At 41.7% G+C, this 23,699-nt stretch overlaps 1 protein-coding gene across 4 annotated transcripts in view; it reads right to left on the bottom strand.

Annotated features, from left to right (window-relative positions):
- Positions 1–1,048: 1,048 nt before the first annotated feature.
- The window catches only part of RAB3C (RAB3C, member RAS oncogene family), a 210,997-nt gene continuing 188,346 nt past the window's right edge, over positions 1,049–23,699 (bottom strand). For all 4 annotated transcript variants that reach the window (XM_048851550.2, XM_048851549.2, XM_075128485.1 and 1 more), the window contains one exon: positions 1,049–10,613. In XM_048851550.2, the coding sequence (XP_048707507.1) occupies positions 10,426–10,613 (188 nt within the window). In that variant the 3' untranslated portion in view covers positions 1,049–10,425. The remainder of the gene's footprint in view (positions 10,614–23,699) is intronic.

Raw genomic sequence — 23,699 nt, 5'->3', positions numbered from 1 at the left:
ACCTATAATGCACATGGGCTTCCCAAGCTGTGCATAAATGCGAAGGTGCATTATACTGTGCCAATCCATGCTGGTGCGCACAAGTCAAAAGTACTGAGAGCGAGACAGTTGCATCCACATCTTTAGAAATATTAGTGTCAGGCAACCTGTTAACCACCAGCTCCTCCTTCTACCCCCCCAAAATAATTAAATTGCAAAATTAGAGAGGCAAATGTGAGATGAAACATTATTGCTATTTTAAGTTTCTAAGCTATCATTGAAATTACTAGTTTAAAAAATACTGTTTTAAAGCTTACTTCTTATTCTGCACCCATCACCATGGTATCTGAGTGTCTGATAGTTACCCTGCAAATTCCAGGCAGATGAGTAATAAACAGAATAAACAGATGACGCCTACTGCCTTTCCACAGAAAAGTTTAATAGATACAGGCCTTGTGGTTTGCTTTAAAGAGCTATTTTCTTTTGTCTGTGTCTTTGCAAAAACAACCTTATCCTTCTTTGGCTTGAGTATTTCTCAAAGGCTTAATGCTAAGATAGCAACTTGGTCTCACCCATGTACCTTATTGTGCCGGTTTTCTGTGCCTACATTAGAGAAGTGGCCAAATCTTGCTCCTGTCAGTAGCAAAAATTCTACTGAATTCAGTAGGAGCACTATTAGGCCCATAGTTTGTGAAGCTCAGACATCAGAGTGAAGAATGTTACTGGCAGGATACTCAGCTACTGTACGTGTTGCGTTACTACATACTGTTGGTCAAAACTGAAGACCACTTTAATAACTGCAAGGAATTAAACAAGCACCGGCGGGCTGCGGGAGGCACCTCACCACAACAGACAATTTCATGAATATAGTCTCTTGAATATTGATTAAAAAGAAAAGGAGGACTTGTGGCACCTTAGAGACTAACCAATTTATTTGAGCATAAGCTTTCGTATGCATCCAATGAAGTGAGCTGTAGCTCACAAAAGCTTATGCTCAAATAAATTGGTTAGCCTCTAAGGTGCCACAAGTCCTCCTGTTCTTTTTGTGAATACAGACTAACACGGCTGCTACTCTGAAACTTGAATATTTATTGTAATCTCAAAATTAATACCCCAAACCAAAATAAACAAAACAAAATCCACTTGTTATACAGAAGTCACATACAAACAGAATATCCAATGGAATACACACAGTCTTTATTTCCACATAGAATTAAAACGCTGCACATGGATAAAACGTGTACTTCACATCCAAACAAGAGCTCCTGTGGACATATGTTGAAGAGTCACAACATCTGTCACCCAGCAGCATTTTAAACTCACATTTTTGGAACCACAGTCACTATATTGTAGTGGCAGTTAGAGGCGGAGGAAGAGTTGGATCCTAACCACCTCACAAATATCTTCTAAGCAAGTACTCCAACATCTCTTTAAGAACAATTCAGCAAGTAAAGTTAGTATGGGGAGCTACTTTTCAAAGTAGGCATTTGGGTTTGTTTTTTATGTACTCATACATGTACAGGGATAGTAAAAATACCAGGTAAAATTACCAGTCATGGTGACAAACCCCTTGCAAAACCTTGGGCAGTCAGGTCACTTAACAGCAGTAGTAAAATATAGGCAATGCATCCTCAGTCTGTATATTTGTGTTTCAGTGGTATCTTAGCCTTACTGTGTCTGTTCCTTGGCTACAGGGATGTTTATATTTTTTCTTTCATTCTGCAGTTCCCAAATTTCCCCTATCACACACTTTCATTTTCATGCAATTTTGCATAGTTTGGCAGATGGTTTCACAACAGAAGGTGGTATAAAACACAGGGAAGCGTTTAGGACAGGTGCTTAGGCCTTTACTAGGATTGTCCTGTACTGTTTAATGTAATCTGACTACTTTGCTTATTCTCTAGCACTATGCGATGACATGGCAGAGGCGAAAGAAAGCAGAGCTATTGGTTTCCTGCATTATTTGGCTATTGCCTCTTTTTGATGAGAGCTAGCTTTTCTAAAATAGCTACGACATATGCTAAAACAGCCTTGTAAAATTGTCATGACAATGTATCAGACCAAGGCACAAAATCTACTAATGTACCTTTTACCATGATGCTAATGGGAAAACTGAATGTGATGTTACTAACCCATGAAAAAATGTTACTCACCTTGGCCCTGATTCAGCAGTTCATCCTTATTCAGTAAAGGGCACGTTCCTCTAGACAACCAGCATATTGTACAAGGGGGATGCAGCAGAAGTTAATTAACAGCATTAACTTCTGCTCAGAGGTTTGCAGTCACAGTAGGGGAACCACTGGCAGAACAGCCATCAAGTGGCTACAATGAAGCATGTGCTTAAATGCTTTACTGAATAAGGATGGGCTTAAGCAGGTGTTTAAATGTGCTGCCTCATTTGAGGTCCTTGAGTGAATGGCTGAGTACGACTGTGCAAGGCTAAAGTAAAAGGAAAAAATGATTTGATGTCTCCTTCTAATCTCTGGGCAAGATAATGTGCAAAATTCTGCTCTCACTTACATTGCTGATGGGTGCCAGGTGAGTTACTCAAAATTTACAGCAGTCTAAGAGACCAGAATTTGGCCTAGAATGTGCCTTCTATCTTACTTCAGTATCTGATTTAAAGTTAAAAATAGAAGCAGCAGAATGGGTTCATTTAGGGTTAACATTTTGCTTTGGACCACATTGGATGTGAGACACAAGCTCCTTCAAAAAACAAACTGAACTCAAGACACCAAACAGAAGATGCTAAGTACATTTCAACACGGTTGGAGACTCCTATTTAATATTCTAGGCTTAGTGTAATCATGAATGAACCATGCAATTATATAGATATTTTTTAAAAAGTGGCCACATGATATTATGCTGTACAGGCAGACAGAGCATGTAATTGACTCTTCAGATAAAAAAACCGAAGGCTTTTCCTTAAGAGCTGAGTTCCAAGACAGTCTCTTTTTCTGTTTCCAGAGAACATGCTTCTAAAATATTATGTGGGGTTTTTCTTTAGGAATGGCTAAAGGTATCTTTTGATTGAGAAAAGGTCTCCCCACTACTAGTGATATACCACAATCATTTTTTGGGAAAGGACACTCACAGTTCTAAAAGTAAAATTGACATGCACTTGTGGTAAAGGTACGGACGTCTGTTACTGTTGTCTCATATATGAAAAATAGTTTAAATGAATTAAGAATAGTTTATTCTTACACTACACTGATAAAGTATTTACTGTATAAATTTCACTACTAGACTCTTACAGCTACTAGACATCTTTTAAATAAGCCACACAGCCATCATCGACACCATATCACACATACATGACACTTTTCCCTTTCATACGAATTTATATACACTGAGTAAGTCATTAAATATTGCACTTATTGGCCCATGTTCCCTCAGTTCAGAGGTGTTCAAAAATAGAAAACAAATCTATTTTTATAACGTTTTTCATGCAACATTTAAGACACTTCAGTTCCACAAACACTAGTAAATAGTTTACACATTCTGACAGTCCAACTGAACCACAACACGGCTGACATTACCAACAATATATTAAACGGGATTACAGCACAAACAGTTTTCATTTAACACTAATTTGCAGGTACATGTCAGGATTACTCAAGTAAATTCATTACTGGAAGTGGTGAGCAATCCCTAACTTTTGTTTCCACATGTTATGCAAGAGCATGAAATTGTCAGACGATTCGGACATGGTCTCTCCCCTCCCCACCCAAAACAGGTGTCTGTGTACAAGTGATGTGCCATCCGCTTCTGCCATCACCATGAACAGTAATCCTATGGCCTGTGGATTTAACCCAAGCAGTTTCTAGTGACAATGAGAATTTCTGGGTAAGTTCCACTGCAATAATAACAATAAAAAACACTGCACTAAAAATGAACAAATACCTGTGCAAACTGAACCAGTGTTCAGGATATATTTGTTTGTGTCTGAAAATTCTACACGTGCAGTAAAAATCTTTGCTTGGATGAACATTAAGGAAAAAATAAACAAAGTAAATAACTAAAAAAAGCTTAACAGACAGGGTGAAATGAATTTACTTGACCCATTTAATGATGAAACCAATCACATACTCAGACTATTCAGATGCTTTGCCTTTTCAATGGAGACTTTACACGTAGTGAACCTTGAAGAATCTAAGTTCCAATCGGTATTAAAAAAAACCCACTCATGGATCAGTTCCTCAGCTGGTGAACACACAGCATAGTTCCATTGGTTTAAGGGAAACTATGCTGATTTATACAAGATGAGGATTGGGCCCTGTGGATCCAAAGGATTAATGGTGGAACTCCACTCGAGTTACACCCAAGAGGAATTTGGTCCATTTGCTGTATATCAAGTCTGTCCATGAAATGGGTCGAGGAATCTTTCATAACATTCAAGCAACAGAGCAGTCATTTAGCTGTTGCCATTGAAAAGTGATAACAACAAACCATGCTCCTGAAAAATGAAGCCTGTAATTGTTTTTTTAAGTAGAAAGCATCATTGGCTTCTCAGCTATTGAAGGAACAATGGCAGCACTGGACATAACATTTAGAATGCCATGCATTTCCTAGCAAAAGACAATTAAAACTCAAGCAATTCTGAAAGTTAGGAGCAAGCTCCAGCAGTGTTTGCACCATAAAATAGCACTTCATTCCTAAAATAACAAAAGGTGCAAGCAGCACAGCTGTACCTACAGAGCTGAGCAGCCTGGGAAGAAAACCGAATCTTTCAGACTGATGCTCTGGAAAGGCCACACAGATCTAGTTGCTCAGGTAGTTTCTCTATGCATTACATTAAGTATAGCACAAAGGAACAAACAGTTCCAGTTAACAGTCACGCACATTGCAGTTCAGAAAGAGAATGAGTTGGGTTTATATATATATATATATATATGTATATGTGGAGAGAGAAAGAGAGAGAGAGAGAAAGACAGGCCAGCTCATAGTATTTCAGACACCAAAGAAATTGGTCTAAATAAACAAAATGAAATACAAACACAGTTACAAGTTAATTGATCTGTAAGGACAGGCACATTTATCACATCTGAAAATGAACTTTTGTCAGAATTAAGACCATGCAATTGCAGTTTCAACTCAAAAGGGCTTGCAAGCCATTGTGATCAATCCCATCGGTTCATGCATTTGAATACTGCAGGGCCCAGTCTCTTACATTTGTTCCACTTGTTTCCATTTGGAACGCTGAGTGACAGCTTGTCCATGCACTGAGACAGACATTGTGACTCCATGACAAAGTTGGTGTATTACCCATGTATGCAATTACTGTAGCACTAATGTTATTCTTGGTTGGCACTTTGGAAGGGTGGTGTCATGCAGTAGTTCAGGTGGCCCCACGGGGCTCAGACCCCAGGCAATGGGGGCTTTGTCCACTTCAAGGTCTATTCTCCCATTAAACTGTGATAGAGGAGAAGGGTTTCTTTTTCCTCCTCGTAACAGCCATTAACTCGAGGTAATAAATGTCAGTAATAATACTATAGTATTTTACCCAGACAAATCCCCTCCAGAGCCCTCAATGAGAAATAAGACTGCAAAGCTCCACCCCCCTCCATTACACATTTAGACTGAGTAGTTACATAGTCTGTGCCACAGTGAACATGGCAAGATTCTCTTTAAAATTCAGTGCTGATGGACTGAAAACACTGGAGGCTGATGTGCTCTCTGAATCCATAGAACAGATAGAACTGGCAGAAGCAGAGCAAGCTTTCTCTCCACTGCCCGACCTCACAAATGGGCCTAAACCCTGACCTCTGGGTGTGAGAAGGTCTGTGAGTTACCATGGGCCATTCAGTTCCCTAATTCTCTGCTGAGACTAGCAACAAAGGTACAAATTAGTGATGATTGGTCCTGGATTTTATGATGTGGCCACCAGGAACCGGACTGAGACTAGGCAGCTAGTTTTTCAAAATCTGTCCCCAAGTAGCCAGTTTAACAATGCTGCTGTTAAACGTTTTTAAAATACTTTTTGTGATTATTATTAGTCCTGACCCTCATATTGGTTTTGTGTGGCTGGACCTCTGCATCTATGCAATACTCTCCTTAAGTCCCGGGAGCACGCCACAAATTTATGGGTCACACACGTGGATCTGACTGATCCCTGCTCCTATCTTCTTCACCTTGCACATCCAATGACTATGTGTGTGTGAAGCCATTTGTGATGGGATTTGCCAAAGCACTCAGTGTTGGTTTAACTCTGTTCCCATTGCAGTCAATGGCATTTTTACTAGTAAAGTCAACAGAAGCAGAATTAGGCTGACACCGAGTGCTTTCGAAAATCCCACCTTAGGAATTAAATAGGAATTAAACCTGATTTGAAGGAAAATTAAAAAACACAGTTGTGATGCTTCCCCCTATTGGAAAAAGGATGGTAAGTTTTGAAAAGATCACTTTCCTTGTGTGAATCTCTGTAATAGCCTGATTCCAGCCAAGAACTGAAAGGCCAAGTTCTGAGCTAATATGCCACAAATGGTTTTTATGATGCTTCCTGGCCTGAACCTCATGAGATATCTAGCACAAGGCGATAGTCTTGGAGTTGGACTTGTGAGAGCAAAGGTCTACCTACACCCATCTGCTGAAAGGATCAGGATCTTTGCAGGTCTCAGGCTGTCTGGACTGTTCAGCCAAAATCTGGCTAAGAATCCAGACTTTTGGGATGTGATCAGAAATGAAACTAAGAACACTTTAAAGTTCACCCAATACTAATTCTGACCACTATCTGGTGAGGGGCATATAATGTAAAGTTTGTATATAGCTACAAAGCAACTGGGAGTTCCCATCCAGGGATAGGGTTTTTTTTTGCTCCATCTCTCATACTAGTTTTCCTGTATGCATATGTTTTCCTTATAAAGCACGGTCGGCCTCCTAAGGACAAGTTTGCTCTTGCACCCTGCTACCTTCCCATTGCTTATAATGTATTAAACAGGGGCGAGGCAGGGCAAGTGTTTCTTTTTACAACAGGAAGGAGATGAGAATCCCCCTGCAAAATCCCCCCATTCCATTTATTTTAATGTATTTAATTTAAATTGACAAAAAATATCATCTTTCACTCAACCTGCCTCACACTTCTTAATAAGTTAGGCTAGTGCTGCCAGCTGTCCTTCAGATCACAGCACTACAGAGTGTCTACATTGTCAACAGAGGATCAAAGGACTGGAATTAAAATCTAAGTGAGACGATCATGATGGTACCTTCTGACCTTAAATTCTATGAGGGAAAACCAAGGCCTGGGTGCACTGAATGGGTGAGACAGCAAATTGCCTTCTCCTCTTCCTCCTCATGCTGCTGCATGGCTGCAGCCATGCTGCAGCCCGTGTCCCTGAGCAAAGATTGGGGGAGCGCTAGGACTTGTGGTGTACTACACATTCCAGAGCGCATGTCTGAATTAGTGTGAGATGTGGCAATGTCCCCTGTCCCACCTGCCATGTACCAACAAACACCAGAAGGAGGCTGGTGGTGGGAGGTAGTCCAAGGTGCACGTTGTCTGAAGATGCTGTAAGAGCTACAGCCCACACTGCCCCAGGAGGCATTACAGAACATATCATGCTGGAGAATGGCAGCAAGCCCTGTTTGGCAGCAATGCTTGGGACTCTGCACAGAAGTTACAAGGGACCTGGCTCACTGCAGTGGAAGGCATGCTCCCCTAGAGCATTGTACAAAGGGAAACACAGTGGAAGTTAGTTAACAGCATTAAAGATATAACATGATCCAAGGGCTGGAAGTTGAAGCTAGACAAATTCAAACTGGAAATAAGGCAGACACTTTTAACAGTGAGCGTAATTAAGCACAGGAACATTTTACCAAAGGTTGTGGTGGATTCTCCATCAGTGACAGTTTTTAAATCCAAGTTTGGATGTTTTTTCTAATAGCTATGCTCTAGAAATTATTTTGGGGAAGTTCTATGCCCTGTATTATAGAGAAGGTCAGACTAAATGATCACAGTGGTTCTTTCTGGCTTTGGAATCTATGCATTAATTTTTTGCTCTACAGCTTCTATTTTCTACCCTTCTACCAGGTCATCATCATCATCAAACATGCATAGTCTACTGAGGACCATGGTGCTAGCCAGAGTGACCACTGCTGATGACATCGCACCAGACATTACGTAGTGAAGTTCCCAGGGCTGGTTCAGTTGAGAGGACTGGTTGAAAATTTTCCTTCAAGCCTGTTTTCCATAAAAAATTTAAAAAAAGAGGGGTGTGTGTGTGTGGGGGGGGAGGGACCAGGTGGTGGCGGTGGTTCAATAACACCAACATTTTCTGGGAAAGCATCTGTTTTCCTTAAAATGTTTTAAATTTTTTTGTTAATTGGAAAACCAATACAAATCTTTGGCCAAATACTTCTATCCTCAAAGTACCTTGGAGTGCATAGCCACAGTGGGAGGAGTACAACTATCAAGCTGGAGGCCTAGAAATGGGAGGGAGGGCCAGGAAGAGTAGTGACTGGCATGCCATGTGGATGCTAAGAGCTAGGCAAACTGGCTCTGCTCAATTACACTTTCTCTTCCCCTTCCTACTAATCTGCCCACAACAGGGATAAATGTAGGGCAGTGAATAGCCATAGAATCATAGAATATCAGGGTTGGAAGGGACCTCAGGAGGTCATCTAGTCCAATCCCCTGCTCAAAGCAGGACCAATCCCCTTTCCCTTTCCTCAGGTTTTTCCATGGAGCCAAATGATATGGCTCATTTTTCACTAAGAAAAACAGTGTAGGTGCTAGCTAGGAGTGTTAACTGATATGTGTAAGATCCTAGTGTAGTCAAGTCAATTTATAGTTTTAACAGAAGTTTACACTTGGGTTTACCTCAACCAACTAATGTGTTAATCTTGCCTAAACTAGGATTTTAACATACAATAGTTAGTGTCTTAACTACACCTTTTTCTCTAGTGTAGACATGGCCTTAGTGTGTTTGATGAGATTATATAAATTACCTTACGAAAAAGGCAATGTGTTGCATAGGTATTGCCTTACAGTCAGGTATGGCATTAGCAGCTGCTCTAACACATTTTCCTATTTTCCTTCCCTTTTTTGTGTTATGTCTAGTTTGAGAAATGTCATCCTGGTACTGAAGCTGATCTGGTAAGAACAATAAAAAGTTAATGTTGCCTCAATGATGTCATTGAGGAATATCACTGTATTCCAGATAAGGCAACAGTGCAAAGTGCTTCCAATTAGTAGAGCAAGAGCTTATTAACATGGTGAGAAATGACAATTTTAAAAAAAGCTTTAAAAAAAACCTGCAGACATTCTGCTGTCTTCACAGCCTTTCGTGGATTTTCTAAGTGATTGACACAGTCTAGTGGAGGAACTCATTGGAGAACTTTTTATTTCTCTGTGAATTTTCCAAAAATGTTGCCAATTTCTTACTGTCACAAGAAAGCCCTCAGCAAGATATATCTAGATCAAACTATTTTTCAAATTGAACAGATCCATTTCTGTCCTCACAAACAAGTCCTGCTGACTTCAATAGGAGTGGCACTTCTGAGGAGAGAAATGGGCCTTTGCAATCAATACAGAGGAGATTCTCTCAGACTATAAAATTAATATATAGACACCATTTTCAAGAATGAAACATGAAATTCCTAAAGGCCAAAATAATGCAACCTCCAGAACGATATGAGTAGGTTATTTTTGGTTATGAATAAATGTACATAACAGATTTGGCTCTGCTGGGGTAATATCAAGAACTGTAGCATATTATCTAAACCAGGTAACTTAAAGAAAAATGACATTTCACAACTCTCTTCTATATCAGTATTGTAGTGAATTGGCTTGTGGATGGAAATGGAACACAGCCAGCCCCTATCCTGCCAGCAGCTAACAGAATTTCTCCTTATATCGAGGGGTAGGAGCCTGTGTTTTAGGTTAGGCAGCTGCTGTCACTCTGAATTTCGAAGTGGCCATGTTGTGTGGGGTAGAGGTAACTGAATTCTGGTGATGGACATGGATTTGCCAGAGCATTACCTTCAGGGAAGTGTGCCTCAGACAAATTATCTGGATAAGACAGGGAATAGACAGTATATTCAGATAATACTTTAAAATAGATTTTTCAGTCAATGAAAATTTAAATGGCATCAGAAAGCTTATTCCTAAATACCGTGATCATTACATCAAGGAGTAAATGGTATAATTCGAAACTGATTAAGTTAATGTCAGTTGTAGACAACCTGTGTTCTGAGGTCACAGAACCAGCTGAAGCAAGTGTAATGTACGTAGGATAAAAAGAAAAGACAGACAATTAGCCACATGCAAAGATGCTTAGAAATGAGCAGACCTTACAAATTGTTTGCACACATTGTACCAGCCATTGACGTAAAATAAACACATTGTCCCCAAATAAATTAAAAAGACAGTATAAATAAAGGCTTATAGACCATCTGTAAATACTCTGTTGGCAATAGAACACACTGGAGCTGCCTCTGTTGATAACTGTATTAACAGCCGCAGTTGGGTTGCTGTGGAGGAGGGGTGTCCTTTAGTCTTGTGTTCTGTTTTCCAGCAGCGATGGCAGGATCCGTCTCCAGACTTTCTGACATTTTGTCGCAGATGATATCTACAAGCCGCTCGAATGTCTGCTTGACATTTATGTTGTCCTTGGCACTTGTTTCAAAAAATTCAAAACCTGGTAAAATAAAGAAAACACACGTTGGTCATTACACACTCTTAGATCCTTTGGTAACTATTAACTCCTCCTGAGGAAGGGAAAAAGCAGAGAGAAAGGTGGGCAGGACACAAGAAAGAGAGACAGCACATGCAAAATAGTGATATCATCAAGAGTATGAGCTAAATTTTGACCACTGTAACATGGGTGTCAATCCAGAGTAACTACATAAAAGTCATTTTATTTACACCAAAGTAGTTGAAATAATCAATCTGATCTCTTCCATAAATCATATTCAAAGATGATTTAATCATAGTTGATTTTGTGCTATGCTAAAATTGAGAGCAGTATCATTTTAATAATGCCCCATATCATGGAACTACATCTGGCTCTTGTGAGGGGAATAACTCAGAATAACTCTCTTGGTCTTTTTCCAGCTCTAATTACTATGTTCCCATGAGCATTGCTCCACTGGTAACGGGCATTGCAGTTGGGCCGGTACTGCTGATGCCAGAACAGATGACTGAAGGAACCAAGAAGAAAGAAAACAAATCAAGAAAGGCTTTTACCAATTTGTTATGTAATCTGGGGATGGAAAACAAGTTTTGAAGCAAAAATATTTCTAAATGTAAGTTGTTTTCCTTCAAAAAATTGTGGGTGGGTACTGTAACCCTCTCATCCCATTGTGCAACAACTAAAGTAGCACTATGATCCATGAGGCAGAGTGCTTACACTGAAATTCTTTAATACAGCCAGCTCTCATGAGCACGTTCCTCTTGGTCATCTTTACCTCCAAGGCCCTCTCCAGCTGGCTGGTTCCCAGCGTAGCTGGAAGTAACCTGCTGGTCAGCCTGATGCCTCACTGGGTTCACACCATCTGCTGGATTGTCCCATTCTCTCACCTGCCTGACCTCTCTCCTCCCTTCCCACTTTTCCCCTCTGCTCCAGCTTCCCCCCACAGCTACGACACTAGTCACCTGACTGCCCTTCATCAATTCACCAGCCTTTCTTTTACTGATTTCCCCCTTTCCAATTTGTGAACTGGAATGAAGTGGTTCACAAAACAACTAAATTCACTGGTAATATTATAAAAGTTAATTGGCATTCACAAAGCGTTCTTCGTCTTTTTGATTCACTTTGGTTAATGACATACACCTATCTCTGTGTTTTACTGTTAGGAACCCAATAACAAAATGTCTGTCATTTTACTCTTAACTAGTATCAAGGTTAACAGCTACTGAAGGGAAAGTATTTGGAGGTCTGGAAGAAAATTTAAAACAACATTCATCGTTATGTTTTGAAATATTTATGTTCATGTTCTTTGTTGCCTTTACACTGCTCTGGGGCAGTGTAAGTAGACAGATTTGTTTCATATATAGTGTATTTTCTAATCAGGGAGTTAGTCTTTTTTTTTTTATATAAAAGGTTACATTTAAAGCAGCAACTCTAATAACTTGTTGAATGCACCAACTATTCAGGCCAATTAGTAGTTTAGAGCTTACCTGTTCTTTTTTTTATAGGGCTAAGTGCCAGTGCAGACTTGCTGTGGACAGTCATCTTTAGCCTGGAGTGATGTCCCAGCATATGCTCGGCAGGCAATATCACTGCTACTTACTGTACAACAATGGAGGATCCAGGCTGTCTATAAGGGTAAGATGAGTCTATATTTTCCACTGACTGATTGTACGTTTCGTCTGGAATTGCCGGGACACATTCTTCCCTCCTGTACAGTACTGTAAATCTAGACTAATTCTACTGCCTTCACTGAACTTACCCCAGTTTTATAACGGTGCAAATAAAATCAGAAATGTGCCCAGGACTGGATTTTGTCCCGAGCGCTTTGGGACAAGGACGGCTATTTCATCTGTTTGGACAGTGCGTAGCACAATGGGGCCCTGACCTAGTTGAGGCTTCTAAGCATTACCATAATACACAACAATTAAGTCATATAAAACACTTATGACTATTCTAGTTGAACATTTGTATCATCTGCTTTCTTAGACTGTAAGATTGTCAGTGGAGAGACCAGGTTTTATATGACACTAAATACAATGTCAGTGCTCAGCAAATCATTCTTACTAATCATGTCAATGGCCAATGTATTATTTTCAATGCTTAGATTTGTGAACCATTTCTCCCCCCCGCAACTATGTCAAAGACAGAGGTGATGCTGCTGTAAGAATCTAAAGGGGCTGGTATCTGCACATTTCTTAAAGAAGTTCATAATTTAGGGTTGCTTTTGAATTCCCAGTTGGAACTTTGATTTTTCAGGTTTCCTCAGTAGACAAAAGTCCCTTTTTCCCCCCTCATCTGGATCTGGTAAGATGATAGTGACCATTTCTTCTTTGCAGACACAGCTACTGTTCTCCATGCTTTTGGTACCTCAAGCCTGGATTATGCAAGGTGTTCTATGTGGGGCTAGCTTTGAAGGTCAGTTGGTTGGTATGTGAGCCACAGAGAACATATTCATTTACTTCGGGATGCAATTATGGTGTTTGTCTTTGTACAACAAGCAATCTGGTTTGGATTCTGGCTACTGGAGAATCTGCCCCTCTCCATGGACTACCACACAGCTAAGATCAAACGGCCTATGTTTACAGATGGTCCCTAGATTTGAGTACCTGAGGCTGGAGTTAGGATGTTTCCTGTGGTGGGCCTTGGCTTTGTAGTTCACTTCGCCTAATGGATTATCAGATCCCAAGCCTGATGTTAACCTCTGGGTCACAAATGGCATCTACACTGCAGCGAGACACCCAGGGCTGCCCTGTGCCAGCTGACTTGGGCTCACAGGGCTTAGACTAAAGGGCTGTTTAACTGTGGTGTAAACGTTCAGGCTCAGGCTGGAGTCTGGGCTATAGGACCCTGTGAGGTGTGATGGTCCCAGAGCTCAAGCTGCAGCCCAAGACCATCTCTTTACTTAGGCTTTTGCCTGAGGCAAAAGAGGAGCTAAAGGTGATAAATAGTTTAAAGGAGCATGAGAATCTTAAAATATTGACATTGGACAACAAGTTGTTCCATGCCCTGAGACCGCCTTTATAGTCAATTAAAAATAATTAACAAATAGGAATAGGCAGATTTCAGACAGTGCTTCACTGATATTATTCTTGGTTTTTCTTTTTATAAAAGCACCTTGCCACCATCAGTGTTTTCCTCCCATTCATGGTGAACAGCTTTTCATTTCCTGGATCTATATACAAATATGGTCACCTCAACTTCGGCTTTCCCGCTCCTTTTACCAATCTTGAGCGTGTTGATATTTACTCTGTCTTCCCAACTCAGTGCTATTCATTTTAGCCCCTTGTCTGCATGTTTGCCTGCTTTCCAGGTTGCAGAATCTGCTGTTTTATTTCCTCTGGATTCTGACAGCTGAAGCTGGTTCTCTTTTCAACCTTGCTAGCAGATCCTTTTACAAGGCAATCCAAGCAGTTTGGGGGAGGTCTGTGTGCATCTGAAATTCTGTTTAACAGATGTCCACTTACTGCCAGGCTGATTAATACAACAGAATTAGGAAACCTTAATGGGACTGGGATTTTGTTAGCAACTAACAGGCATGGCTGAGCTCAAGGTTCACTGCACAATTTTTCAAATATTTAACATAAGTAAGAAACTCTCAACATAGACTTTTCCATTTATACAAGCAACCAGCACAGGGCCTTATTTGACAGGAAGTAAACATCCGCTGTCTCTTATGCTCTATTGACCACGAAAAGTAGCTGCAACCAGGGCCGGCTCCAGGCACCAGCGAAGGAAGCAGGTGCCTGGGCCGGCCAACAGAAAGGGGCGGCACTCTGTCCATGATTGGGGCAGCATGTCCGCATCTTCGGCGGCAATTCGGCGATGGATCCTTCACTCCCTCTCTCCCTCTTCAGCGGCAATTCGGCGGCAGGTCCTGCTTCTTTTTTTTCTTTGCCGCTTGGGGCGGCAAAAAAGCTGGAGCCGGCCCTGGCTGCAACTGTATATTTTAGGATACTGAGCACAGCTGAAGATGTCATGATAATGGTAAAAAAAAGCTTGTTTGCAAAATCAGCATTGGATGCTGTGGGTTATGTTCAAGGAACTAAAGGGTTTGTAGCAAGTTACTTAGCATCAGCACTACGACTGCATTAGTGCTGTGGCTCATTGATCTAAGAGAGTGGTTTTCAACCTGTGGTGTGCGGACCATTGGTAGTCTGCAGACTATGTCTAAGGGTTCTGCAGAAGGTGACTACAAAAATAAAAGTTTCAAATCCCAGAAAAAGCATTGTTTTTCTGATCAAAAGTATGCAAATACCTCCACCTACAGGTCAAAACCTGGATGTGCTGTTATTACCATAGAAGACCCTTTCTCATACTGCATCAAATGCCGTGCTGAGCACATGCAACATTTATAGGTGAATTCTGTTCAGTCAGTTTTCAGTCTAAGACTTCTATGGTAGAGGGTCCGTGGACCACAGGTTGAATTTCCAAAGGGGTCTGCACCTCTATTTGAAATTTTTTAGGGGTCCACAAATGAAAAAAGGTTGAAAACCACTGATCTAAGACAGCTGACTCCCAGCAAGTCTATTAAACCAAGACAACTTTAAGGCAGTAAAAGAGAGAAAATAAGCAAGGAAGAGATCTTAATTAAACAACTAAACAACACTGTAGTGAAACAGCATTTCCTTCAACCTGTCTTTCAAGACTTAACCATGGCAACCATGGTTGTTGATTCAGCTAATGCATTACATTAGGAAATTTAGAATGTCTTCAATACATTCTGCTCCCCGTTACACTGGCTACATCTATTGGAACTAAAATTTAACCAGGACTAGCTGACATAATGCTGGACACAATATGTCCTCGTCTACAGACTGCAAAGTATCTGTATCATATTTAGTTAACTGTACTACTCACACTTGGGTTCTAACACAGGAACATTTTGTAGTGACAAAAGGCCTCCATTTAAAACTCATACCATTGCAATCTGTTCTAACATATTTATGAATAGCACTGTGCTCTGCAGGAGTCAGAGCATGTTATAATTAGTCTTGTCTCAAGGTGTCAAAGGCATTGTGTGAAGAACTGGGTCAGGGTCTATTATCAAAAGAAAACGTCATACTCTTCTAGCCAAATGCAGATAAAAAAAGCCTGTTTGAATACTCCTGTCACCTGGGCATCCAGAAACAGACCATGTACTAACATGATACAATTCTGTAGTGGAGACAAAGCCTATCTGTGGTACTGCCACTGTTGAGATCATCAGAGTTGTTTGGGCTGACACTTCCTAGGTTAGATGACAGGGAACTGATGGCAGGCTGTCCACTGTGAAGACCCCTTGACTTTAGAATTCACTCTATCCCTGGTCTGCTTGGCCTAGATTGGTTAACTTTTGGGTACACTGCCAAGTCCAAGATTGTCCCCAGGCATATGGAAAGGCGATGGGTGGATGTGCTGAAATATATTGGGACATAATGGCAGGTGTATGATATTTTAATGGTAGTTCAGTAATTACTGTAAGAACGAGCTATGATGAATATTCTTAATATTTTAAATGTATATAAGGTGCTTAGTACCGAGAGAGATGGCACTAAAGCCTAAATTATTTAAATCTCTAGGAGTGAGGTTAGATGTGTGACCCAGTCTTATGTTTGTTAATAGTGTAGGTTATGTAAGCTGAGGGGTACAGTGTAGTGCACTGGAATCTAGCGATACAACTTCCATAATATCAACAAGAGATGTGTGGCTCTCATGCATTGATTTAAGTATTTTCCCTTCTTTCTTGAAAGCAGCGAGACCATAATAAAAGGCACTGTATAAATAAATCATGCCTTAGGAGCTTATTTAATTTCTGATCTCCAAACAATTACTTAGCTCATAGGTGCCAACTTCCCCTCTGCCCGGTGAGTGCTCGACCCCTCTCTGCCCCGGCCCCGCCCCTGACCCACCTCTTCCCACCCCTGCAGTAACCTTGCCCTGCCCCCATTCCACCCCTTCCCCACTCCTGGGGCCAGGTCATACCCCCCTCCGGGAACCTCCCCTGGCTGCAGGAAGTTCTGTGGCTGCTGTCTGGAACCCAGCTCTAAAGGCAGTATCGCCACCAGCCACAGTGTAGAAATGAGGGTGGCATGGTGTGGCATTGCCACCTTACTTCTGTGCTGCTGGTGGGCAAGCAGTTGCCCTCCAGCTGCCCAGCTCTGAAGGCAGCAGCACAGAAGTAAGGGTGGCAATACCACAACCCTCACGATAGCCTTGCAAACCTCCCCCACAACCCCATTTTAGGTTGAGACCCACCCCCACAGTTACAACACTGTGAGATTTTAGATTTAAATATCTGAAACCATGAAATTTAAGATTTTTAAAATCCTATTACTGTGAAACTTACCAAAATGGACATTGAATTTGGTAGGGCCCTAGATATCTCTTTTGATTAAATCTATTTGTTGTACTTTGTATCTGAACCAACCCAGTGCACTGATTCAAGGGAAGGATGCACTGAAGCCAGATAACAGGCTGCACTGTACTGTCTTTTCAAAAGAGCAACACATTTAATAAACTCTGTAAATGTTCCAGGAGAGGGCTGAACACTCCAGGGCAAATGGTTTGGGGAGAATTCAGGACTGGAAGGGTGTCGGAGTCACCCTACTAAGAGTAACTGGGCAGTGGAAGCCAGGATGTGACCTACATATTTGTATGCTGGCTGTTGGCATCAGGGCTGTGAGCCACCACAGCAGAGTACGGAAGGCCCCAGAGTTGCAGGGCAGGTGGTGACACAACCCCTTACTAGTCTGAGCTGAACCCCAAAAATCACAGTATATTTCCTCACTTGCTGGAAGCTTTCAATGTTCTCTGGCAGTCTCAAGCAGTGGATGACTGTTCAGCTCAGTTGGGGACAGGGTGGAAAAGAAGATCCTCTACAGTTTCAGTACTATGTGCTGGAACTTAGCTGCAAGGTTTGCAGTGCAACCCTGGGCACTCCTGAGCATTGGGCCACTGGGAACCCATTAAAATAATTAATCTTTGCAGTTACTACTGTCTGCTTTGCAGGAAGTTAGAAGGAGGAAGCCATTCCAAATAGGCTTCTCTGTTTGGAGGCCAGATTCTGATAAAATGAGGAACCACTCCAATGATTTCAGGGGAGTTATTCCATATTTACATTGGTGTAAATAAGACTGCAGTGGTATAGAAAAGCAGCATACCATTACTTTTTTGGGAGGCATGTAAGCAGTCTTGTCCACCCAAAAACCATCTCTGCCACCTCCCTTGATCCCTTGGGTAGTGTGGGAGCACGGCTTGTGTTGCTCTCAATCCACCTTTCTGCTCCTTTTCCCATGAGCCAAACAGGCAAAGCTGAAAGCTGAATACCAGTCAGAGGGGTGCCTCACGCTCTGCTTATCATACCACAAAAGCGTTCTTTTGTTAGCTGCTCCTTTCCCTATGTCCATGTACTTCAGGCAGAACAAGAGGGGCTGATGAAAGGGAGGGGAGTTGGTGTGTGGTGAATGGTGAATAAGCAAGAGGAGGAGAGGAAAAAGGACTGGAACATGAATGGTTGGGAAAGGACAGAATTTGGGAGAATGAAGCTGAAAGCACCTGGAAAGTTGGGGGTGGAGTGGGGTTCAGAGAAAAGAAGAGCGTGATTGGGTGGGTCAGAGGTAGGACAGGAAAACTAGGGAGGGAAATACAGAACAAGAAAAAAGAAGGGTATAAGCTGTAGAGTGTAGATGAGGCAATGATGTGGGTGGATAAAATACCTTGAAACAGAGGAACAGCAATGGGAAGGAAGAGAGTGATACAGAGCAAAGGGGAGAAAAAGGGGGGAAGAAATCGTCAGAGCTGGGAATGAGAGAACAGAGCAATTGGACCAAATTATATTCTGTTGCACTCAGCAATAATGCTATCAAAGACAAAATGGCTGCCTTGTTTCCACTGAAAATGTGAATTTTCATATAATTAAGGCAGATGCCATCTTTATACAAAAAATGATCCCACTTACATTTGGAAATTGGCCCATTTTTGCTAGAAAAGTGTGTGGGGAGGTACCTTAACAAAAGGTTTCAAGAAGTGCAAACTCCTCAGTCCTGTTTGTTTTTCATTTCACTATGAATATTTTGCAGACATCTGTGCCACAGACCTCTCCTCCCCTACTGATTCCTGCTTGAAATATTTCATTATGTGGGCCCAGAGACACCGCACTTCTGTACTTCAGATCTATCTGCTTTGATCCCTTGTTTGGTATCTTTCCATTGCTGCTTGTTAACACAGAGAAAAGATTTTTCTGTGCAAGCAGGTGTCTGCGGTGAGGCAGCTCCCTTGTGATTATAAAGACAGCAGAGGCTCACAGAACACCCTGTTCCCACCACCTGTGATGTTCTGTGCAGTAGAAGTGGAGGACACAATGCAGAGTAGAGTACGACATGACAAAGCCGGAGAGCAAGCAGGGTGCATTAAGTGGAATGGAACAGAAGCTGAAGGAATTGAGGAAACCTGTAATGTCAAAAGTGCTACCTGGGTGAGAATGTTGTGTTTGGATGATGCATCAGGATTTTCTCTCTTTCTGTCCCCCTCCTCCATTTCTCTCTGTCTCCTCTCCCTTTGCTGCCTCTCTTACACCTCTTGGTGACTCTCCCTGTTCCCCTTCAAGGCGGCCAAACATGTAGCTGCCACAAGGTGCCACACCCATGTCAACCCCAACAAGTGAGCATGCTAGTGTGATGTTTGTTACTCAGGCTCCAGGGCAGCGTGCTGCGTAATATGAGCTGCTTTGTACTGACAGAGCTCTGGCATGATAACTACTAGTCGTGCTAGCAGAACTGAGCTCTCTTCCCACTTCATTATACCCTGGCTAGGGCAAGCTTCAGGTTCTCCCCTCTTCCTCTTTAAGAGGAAACCTCCATGCACTCTTTCCTTACTGCTCTCCACAAATGCAACCAGCTCTGGACACAATCCCATAGGAGGAGGGTAGGAAAAGGAAATAACTCCCCACCTCACAGCTGATATGACACTTTTGGAGGTCAGAAGGGAAAGTCACACACTGGACTTCAGACCTTACAGCCTTGGGGACCCAAAGTCCAGATGTACTGGCCCTTTTACCCTTCACCTGCCCTGTAACTTTCAGAGGGTGAAGAGCTGGTAAATCTCTCTCTCTGCCTTGCTGGTTCCAATCAGCAACATGTTTATTGTTTCACTACATTTAAAACTTGGCATGAGCAGCTGGAATACTCATTACAAAGCCTGGGACTCAGGAGCTGGGAGTACATTGTGAGAGTCCTGGCAAGCATAGATCTACCACGATTGTAAAGCCGTGCAAATGCTGGCCCAGAGACACAAACAACCTGAGCTGCTGCCTTCTCCCCCTTCTGCCTTTATTGGTTTTGCAGAGACTCGTTGGGATGCTCATTAACTTGTTTACCTGCGCTTTCAAAAGAATAAAAAGAAGGGAGGAGGAGGGGGGAGGAAATGGCACGTAAAGAGTTTATAGAAAGGGGCAGAACAGTCTCTAGGGGTTTGTCTTTGTGAGAAAATAAGTAGAACCCTGTACAGATACAAAATTTGTATCTGCATCCGGTCAGCGATCTGTAAACATGGACCGGGCATATAAAGCAGATTTGCAGGGCTCTAACAATAAGATTGGGTTAGAACATGAGCTTAAGGAGTCATGCTAAGTATCATGATGTTGAACACAACTCTGCAGTCAGTGTACATGGGAGCAAGTGGTGTTTAACACATCAGCTCATCAGGAGCAACTCTACAGTTTCAGTAGTGTTTACCCACAACCAGCTGATGTGATGTTAACACAGCTCATCCCAGTCTACACTGGTGATGATGTGGCATTTTCTTAAAATGACTTCTCAAGGTTGTGTTCTGTTCCAACCTAGCATTCTACTGAAGACAAGCCAGTGATCTGTCACAGCTCTTTGTTGGAGACCCGCAGAATAACATTTTGAGGAGTAGCGGGGGATTGGAGAGGTAGGTCTGTGAGAGACTTCCTCTCTTATGAAGCAGTGCACAACAGACAAAGCTTTACAGCCAGTGGGACAGAATCATTTAAAATGGTGGAGTGATTATCATCACCCTTCAAAGGGTGATCTACCCTGCAACTGGATCAGGGAGCCAATTACAACATGCTTCTGTTTTGTAGCGTACATGGGGCCTACACTAGCTGAACCATGCTAAAGACTGGGACAGGTCCAAGGGTTTAGATAAATTTAGGGACAAGAGTTAAAATACCATTCGATCTTATACGTTAGACTGCACTGACATTGAGTCAGGGAACAGCTATGCTGTAAGCAGCATCCGTCACATGGCAGCCATTGTAATGCAGGTTAATGCTAATCCCTCCCTTATGGTGGCCAATTTTTCAAAAAAATAAAAGGGGACCCCTTGGTTATACCAGCATGCACAGGTTTGGGGTGCAGCTATCTAGTGAACCCCTCCTTCTCTACCCTCTCAGCACAGATGCCTTCCATAGATATTCTGGTTTCACTGATTTTGGTTGTGGCTTTGGGCTATCTTTGGAAAGTTTAAATACATTTAAAGAACGCCTCACGACAGGGCCTGAGCAAAAGTGTCCTCTGCTTATCAGAGACATTCAGCAAACAAAGTCCCAGGTTCTGCTTTTTATCAAATGACTTTCATATAACACAGGTCTCTGAGTCCATGAAAGTAATGACAGTCTGGCAAGTCTTTCTCCCCCAGAAAAGCATCATGTAGACAGGTGCTTTGGAGCTTTTTAATCATGCTGTCAATGGCCTGTTGTGTGTTGTGACTAAACGGTGTGACTGGAGAGTACTGGAGCACTCTCCAGTGCTGGCAATCTGGCTCCTTGCACAGGCATGATATTAACACTTAAAAATCATTAAAAGAGGCGTACAACAGAGTTCATGTGCAACCCAATTAATTTCACTTTTAAACGTGAAGTTAAATGCAGCTCTACATCAGCATTCTTAGAACTCATGACTAGACCAGCATCATCACTAAACCCCCCAGCCAGCTGTCGAAGCAAAATACGAGTGGGCTTATTTACACACTGCAGTATCCTCTCTCTCTCTAATTAGGGAAAATGACAGTGAGGTACTGCAGAATACATGGGACCCTGGTTACAGGGCAGTGTGCTGGACTACATACTGCATAAGCATATGATAGTGCCTAAAACTCTGCTTCAGGACCCATTTGGATTCTAAATGAGATTTCATCTGAAGACACCTCATCATCCCTAGTGGCATTCTTGTCTTTCTCTAGCAATCTCTCAGCACTGCCATCATGCACATTTTTGAGCCAAGAACAAAATTAAACAAAATAAGCGAGCTGTTTGTTTTGGGTTGGAGGAGATAAACTCCCTTCAATTCTCACCTATGGTAAAACTGATTTCCAGAGTACACATCAGAGGTAGGGGAGAACACACACAGTGAAGGAGGGTAAAGATGGAGGCAGAAAAATCAAAATGTACAGTAGGAAAGAAAAAATAGGGCAAAGGAAGGGAGGGGGAAAGGAGGAGGAACAAAACCAAGGGAGACATAGAAAGTTATGTATGATTTAATAACAATTCAAGGACAAACTGCCTGGCTCTGGTATGGCTGCAGAAAGGAGGTGGTGGGGAATTGCTCAATAATACACTGAAAGGTGCCAGATCCTAGATACAGAGCTAGATCAGAGCCTCTACCTTACTTCTGCCCACCCCTCAGGAGACCAAGTTTCAGACAGACTCCCTTCTAGTGTGTGTGCGCGTGTGCACACGTGCGCGCACGCTGTGGGGGAACGACACTATGGCAGAGTTGACCAGACATGTGGGGTAGGATATGTAGTGCTGTCCTAATGAGCGGTGCAGTGTGAACACTTCAACTGAGTTTTGGGGGCATTCTGGGGAGCATTGTGTTCCCAGAGCAACCCTGGGGGCCTAGGCCTTAGTGGCACAATCTGTCACAGATTGCCAACATTTGTAATACATTTATGATATACACAGAGAACCTGAGTTTTAAAGTGACACCTGCATAATTGTCTATGCAAAAAAAGCATACAAAATTGTGTACTTAATTTGCATATGCAGTTACCTGGATTGTGCATGCTAATTGGGTAACTGTGCTTGCAACGGCTATAAGTGTGTTTAATTGGCAATTTGCATGTGTAATTACTTAGTTTATGTGCATAGTAATGGTCACAACTCTCAACCTGTTGGATACAGTATATCACAAAGACCACAAATGAGGGAAACGGCAACTAAAACAAAAAATCATGCAGGACACTTAAAATTCTGAGAGATTCTTTTGGTGTAAATAACTCTTAGCTCTTGACTCTTGATTTCTGATGTAAATAATTTTAAACAGTATAAGCGAAGGGACACCAGTCCTGTGTAAAATGGGAGCTGTCCCTTGAAATGAGAGACACATGACAACTATGGTTACAGCAACTATGTCACCAATTTAGGTATTTGAATATACATATGTTTTTGCATATACAATGGGGCATATGCAATTTTCAAAATTTTCCAAAATGTTTTACATGTCCCAGAATGTTTTAAGCATGTGCAAAAGTGTTGTCAGGATTGGGGCTTAAATGAGATTTTTCATTCATCAATGATGTAGAATTTAGATTAATATGAATGTTTTTAAAGCACTGATATTCCATACACAATATATTACGTTTAACAGCTCTTTTCTGTAAAAAAAAATTTTGTTGAAAAAAGCTGACAATAAATTGATGTGTAGTATTTTTGTTGTATGCAGAGTTTTATATGAACTAACTTGTTTGAATTCAATAGCTATTTTCACCACATCAATATTAACATGACATTAATTGGCTCCCTCTACTGGCCGATTTGCCACATTTATATATTTCCTTTGCCAGGTTGTGTGTTCTGCAGTGAGCAAGCTGTGGTTGCATACCTAAAATTCCTTTTCATGTCAGCACGATAAAAAAAATTAAGTTGTTAGATTAATGTGTTAAACAAGCATGAAATAGCAGCTAAATAAGAAAAAGAAAATGGGACATTCTGCCTCACATACATCTCTGACTGTTGCCAAAGGACAGAGATGGTTGGAAAACTTCTGATGGAATCATTTTCCATTCAAAAAATGCAGTTCCATCAAAACTAAAATGCACTGCAAAATCATTTTGATTTTGCCAACATTTTGTTTCAAAGAAAAAAGGGTGGTA

This window comes from Caretta caretta, chromosome 5, assembly GCF_965140235.1.
Source record: "Caretta caretta isolate rCarCar2 chromosome 5, rCarCar1.hap1, whole genome shotgun sequence".
NCBI classification, from domain to species: domain Eukaryota; kingdom Metazoa; phylum Chordata; order Testudines; family Cheloniidae; genus Caretta; species Caretta caretta.
The sequence above is the reverse complement of the archived record's forward strand: the minus strand, read 5'-3'. Positions and strand labels throughout refer to the sequence as shown.